Source organism: Ochotona princeps, chromosome 12 (assembly GCF_030435755.1).
Source record: "Ochotona princeps isolate mOchPri1 chromosome 12, mOchPri1.hap1, whole genome shotgun sequence".
NCBI classification, from domain to species: domain Eukaryota; kingdom Metazoa; phylum Chordata; class Mammalia; order Lagomorpha; family Ochotonidae; genus Ochotona; species Ochotona princeps.
In genome coordinates, this window is record NC_080843.1 from 53,149,346 (window position 1) to 53,154,976 (window position 5,631).

At 45.4% G+C, this 5,631-nt stretch overlaps 1 protein-coding gene across 1 annotated transcript in view; it reads left to right on the plus strand.

Moving 5' to 3' along the window:
- Positions 1–5,382: 5,382 nt before the first annotated feature.
- Positions 5,383–5,631, plus strand: part of STOML3 (stomatin like 3) — an 18,933-nt gene continuing 18,684 nt past the window's right edge. The window contains exon 1 of the mRNA XM_004577505.2: positions 5,383–5,506. Coding sequence (XP_004577562.1) covers positions 5,455–5,506 — 52 coding nt within the window. The 5' untranslated portion in view covers positions 5,383–5,454. The remainder of the gene's footprint in view (positions 5,507–5,631) is intronic.

The following is a 5,631-nucleotide window of genomic DNA, read 5'->3' on the forward strand; positions in this document are numbered from 1 at the left end:
TAAAGCTGTTACTGGCAACTGTGGCTCACTGCCACTACCCACTACCTGCAACCCAAGGGAATGTGAAAGCCCATCTCACTAGTCCAGGGAAACATCTGTAAACTCAAGAATGTTGTAAAACCAACCATGAGAAGTCAGGGACCGTGTGTGTAATTCTGTAAGAAAAAAGGCCCAAAAAGCGAGCAGAAGACATTTGTGTGCAACATGAATTCTAAGCTTGTGATTGTTGTCCAGCTTCCTTAAAATTCAGGGGAATCTAAGTCCACATGGGCCCAAGAGACGTAATACGGGAAGATAAAAGCAATCACAGAGGAAGAACGTGGGAGTATGTTTACACAGGTTAGAAAGGAAGTAAAGCGAAATACTATTTTGTTTACAAATGCACGTGATAAAGATGAGGGAATAATCAACAAGCCATGGTTGTGTCTGGAAATAAATGGATGAGACCTGAGCAAGCATCTCCAATGGTGATGATTGAATCCAGACCATGTCCTCTGTTCCTGGCGTTTATTTTCCTCAGTAAATCCATGTTAAATTATATTCCACACATATCATCGAAAGTTTCACAACAACCAGATCTTTAAGTCAATACATAGCTTTCTAATTGTCTGTTTAATTGAGGAGAATCTGGGTAGGGATGTTTGACCAGCTGTTAGCTGGAAATACTTAGTATTCTGGGGAGATCTAGGTCAGTTAATTTGTGGAGTTATCTGAGGACTAGTTGTTCAGGATATGGGAATTTGAGAATTGAATAAATGAGGATGAAAAGAGTGGGTGTTTGCTGTAAGAAGGTAAAGAAATCAGAATAATTTCCACTTGAAGAAAAAGCATGGCGAGCCCCTGGGTCACTTGGGGTCCTCAAATTCCAGGGTGAAGTGTCTGGGGCCAGTCCCACCTGTCTTTCCAACTAAGCTGCCAGGAGGTAGAACATTGGATAGCTGAGTTCCGGGGTCCCTGCCACCCATGCAGGCGATTTGAGTGGAGTGGCTCCTGGCTTCAGCCTGACCTTGCTTTCTCTCACTCTGTCACTCTGCCTTCCAAGTAGTTAGTGAAATTTCAGAAGCAACAAGAAAAGTGGCTCTGAGATGAACAGTCAAGAAAGAACATGTAGCGAAGAATGGGCAACTTGTGTGTCAAGAGCAGAAACGAAATAAGTTTTCGAAAGTTGTCCTCATTGAGAACTTTCACTAGCGCAGGAATGGGTAGAATGAACACACAGAGACATGCAGAAACATAAAGCACCTTACAGCCGTTTTCTCATCTTGATGGAGGGGAGGAAAGTCTGTAAGTGTGGCCTCTGGGGGATGAACAATTATCATCTGGGCCTAATCATTTACAATTTTTAGAAGATTTACTTATTGGAAACGCAGATTTACAGAGAGGAGAAACAGATCTTCCATCCGCTGGATCACTCCCCCAGTAACCACAACATCGAGCTGAGCCAATCTGAAGGCAGGAGCCAGGAGTTTAGCTTCTTTTGGGTCTCCCACCTGACTTTGGGGAACCTATACTGCTTTCCCAGGTCACAAGCAGGGAGCTGGATGGGAAATGGAGCAGCTGGGACATGAACCAGTGCCCAGATAGGATCCTGACCCTTGCCAGAGGAGAATTTAGCCATTGAGCCATCACACCAGCCCAATCATTTACATTTTACAAAGCAGAAAGAAACTTGGAAAGGGGCTCCTGGCTCATTTCGGAAGGTCCCTCAGCAGAAGCCACAGCTGCTCATTAGTTCTTGACACCATTCTTGCTTTCTAGGCTGAGTTATTTGCAACATTTTGCGGGAAGAAGAAAAACAGGTGCTTAGTCATCTTCCAAAGGGATGAGCAGAGCCTTGCACCCTCGAGCATCCTGTCAGTCACCCCGAGGGAGCAATTACTGTTCTTGTTGTTTTGAACCATGCCACCTTAGTGGCTGGCCTTGCCAGCACAGCGGCATTTGGCTAACAGGATACAAATGTATTTAGAAATAAGCTAAACTAGCACCTTCAAAACACATTAGAAAAAAAAAAAAGATTTATTTATTTGGAGACGTGTCAGAAACAGAAAAGGGTCTGTCTGATGATTCACTCCCCAAGGCCTGCAATGGCTGGACTCAGTTGAAACCAGGAGCCAAGAATTCCATCCAGGTCTCTCATGTGGGTGGTAGGGGCCCTAGGACTTAGGCCATCCACTGTTCACTCTTGGTGTGTTAGCAGGCAGCTGGATCAGAGGTGACACAGCCAGAATTCAAACCAGTGCTCCAACATTGGATGATGGTGTCCATCAGTAGCTTAACCTACTGTGCTACAACAATGGCTCCTCCAAAACACATTTTCTAAAAAGATGTGTTCATTCATTCGAAAGGCAGAATTACGTAGAGGGTCACACACACACACGTCTGCTGGTTCACTCCTCACATGGTTGCAACAGAGCTGGGAGCCTCCCCCAGGTCTCCCTTGCCTAGGCACACTGTGCAGGAGCAGGGACCCCAGATGGTGCCCATATGAATTGCCAGTATTGCAGGCAGTGGTTTTCCCCAACTACAACGCAACACCAGCCCCCAAACACGTTAAATCTGTTTTCTCTGTTTACTTGAGCGGCAGAAGCAGGGTAAGAGATAGCTGGAGTGCTTACATGCATTGGTCCATTTCTCAAATGCCTGTAACAGCCGTGGCAAAGCCACACTGAAACCAAGCATCCCAGGAGTCCAAGTATGTGTGCCAACACTTGCGGCATCTTGGAGTGCTGCGTGGCTGTGGGCAGGTGTCCCATTGCAGGGAAAGGGGCTTCCTGTTGCAGGCAGAGACTGTATGAGCTTGCTGTGAAAAATGATTGAATCAGAAAGTTTTCTGGTTGCTCCTTCTGTGAGAGGTGAGGACACGGGAGAAACAGGTGGCATCTGCTGACTGCGCAGAGCCAGGAATGGGCCTCAAGTTGTTGCATCTGTCCCCTGCTGAGGGTCACACCTGACAGAAAAGGGAAATGGCAAAAATACACACATGGGCTCACTCTAATGATCGTGCATTCGCATGAAACCGGGGAGAAGATGTTCTGTGAAAATGAACCCAACATTCCCACAGAGAGGAACACAGTCCTGAGAAACAGTGGCTCAGCTCCCTTGCACAATCTTAATAGTTAACATTTCATTTTACTGTTTTTTCGAAGATTTATTTGTATTGAGAAGGCAGATTTACAGAGAGAAGGAGAGACAGAAAGCTCTTCCATCCACTAGTTTACTCCTCAGCTGGCCACAATGGCTACAGCTGAGCCAATCCGAAGCCAGGAGCTTCTGGGTCTCCCACGTGGGTGCAGGATCCCAAGGCTTTGGGCCATCCTCAACTGCTTTCCCAGGCCACAAGCAGGGAGCTGGTTGGGAAGCAGGGCTATAGGGATTAGAACCGGTGCCCATGGAAGATCCTAGTGCATGCAAGGCAATGATTTTAGCCACTAGGCTACCATGCCTGGCCCCAATAGTTAACATGTATTAAAGCCAGTCATTCTGAGTACTTTTGTTATTAGCACTAGGGAAATTACAGACAATGGAGTTTGGTAGTCCCCTTTCCTGCATCCTGTGCACCTGACACCATTTCCATTTTGAACCTTGTACAAGCAAGAAAGGCTGAGGAAAACAGAGCAGACCAAGTGTACATGCACGCAGGCACATGTTTTCTCTGTGTTTCTAGTCCCCTGCTGCCCTTCCGCTTGAATCCCTGTAATTACAAAGTGTACCTAGCTGCTATGCTCATTATAACAACTTAAGTTTGTGAAATAGGCAATTAAGATTATCAAGTACTTGATAAAAGTAACCCAAAAGCTGGGAGCTTTTATTTTTTTTTTTTAAGATTTGTTATTTCTTTGTATTTATAACAAAGAAATTCTGTATCTACTGATTTATTTGAGGGTTAGAGAGAGACAGAGATAGACATGGGTAGCTTTGCTGTTTCGCTTCCCAAATGCCCACCATTGCCAGGGTCCTAAATGAGGAGGACAGAACTCAATCCACATGCCACAAAGGGGTGGCAGGAACCTGTTCACTGAGTCCCAGGGTCCACATGAGCAGGATGCAGGGATCAGAAGCCAGAGCCTGGTCATCAGACCCGGGGACTCCAGTGTGGGACCTGGGTCCTAACCTGCTAGGCCAAATGCTCATCCGAACCTAGGAAACTTTTAGATGTAGTTGCCAAAAAGAAAATTAGATGGTTGAGAGAAGAAAAATGAGGAGACTGAAGATAACCAGGGAGAAAACCATTCATTCTGTGTTGTTTAGTTTCCGTACGAAGAAAAAATATTACTGGTATTTTGATAGAATACAGAACACCAGAAAAATTAATGTTTACATTATTGTAGTGGGCTCAGATTTGCTTGGGACAAGACATTTCAGAAAGAACTTCATCAGCTGATGTCATTGACACATTATTTAGTCATTGATCTGACAGGTATCTGTTGAAAAATCTACTTTTGGCTTGCGTTTGTGCGAAATGCTGCCGATGGAGCAGTACCTCACTGTCATTTCCCTCATGGAAACCTACAGTGGAAGGCAAGGTCAGCAAGGCTTTTTTGCAAAAGGGAAAACAGTAAATACTCTAAGCTTCCTGAGTTATGGAGTCTGTCACAAGTGCTCCCCTTTGCAGGTATAGTGCAAATATGAGCTTAGACAATTCTGAAACAGATAGACCTGGCTGGGAGCCAGTAACACTTGGTTGAACAAAACAAAATAAAACAGGTGGTGGACTGAAGTTGCCCACCATGCTTGCCAATTCCTTCACTAGAGGGAGGAAATGGACACAAAACAAATAACTGTGCCTATGCTAACTTGTGCAAAGGCCCTGGGGCAAGAAGACACAGCTTTGCAGGAACTGAAAATATGAATAAGAAGGCTGTCAGGTGAGTGAGGCTGGAATGGCAGGTGCAGAGTCCAGCAACATCTTGCAAGACATGCGGGTATTTAGTCTTCCGCATGCCAACAGTTGAGAATCCTGAACTGTTTTAAGCAAGATGGCAACATAATCAGATTCATGTTTCAAAACCTCATTCAACTCCAGTTTGCAGAAGGAATTGGATTAACTTTCCTAACTTGATACCCGCAGAAGATGTCCTTCATGTTGGGCAATTCACTGCGTAGAACAAATGCCAGCAGGTGGAAAGAAGCGTTTTCTAAATGAAATGATACAGACATGCACACTGTGACATTCTACTGGAAGTAACACCCCAGAAGCTCGTATTCTTCTTAAATCTCTCTACAAATAAAAGCAGGCTGAGCTCCTGAAAGAAATGGCTTTTGTTTACGTTGTCAGGCTCCCTCCACCAGGGCAACTTCTCCTTGGGGTGCTGACGACAGAGAGGAGTTTGTGCTACTCTTCTCGGGCAGTCTGACTCCTCACCTGCCGTCCAGGCACACCGAGGTTATCGCCAGGGGCCCAGACCTGGCTCCTCACTCATCAATATCTGCCCAGTGTAAAATCTGAAGAATGAGATGGATTCTGGCATGTCTTCGCCTGAGAAGCAGGATAAAGAGAATTTAGTGGGTAAGTTTCTTTCTCGTGGCTTCAGCTTGGCTAATACACATGACAGGAGCTGTGACATTATACACCGAGAGAAAGCAGGAGCTCACTTTGCAGAGACTGGCTTCAGTTTCATTTAGCTTCAGGCT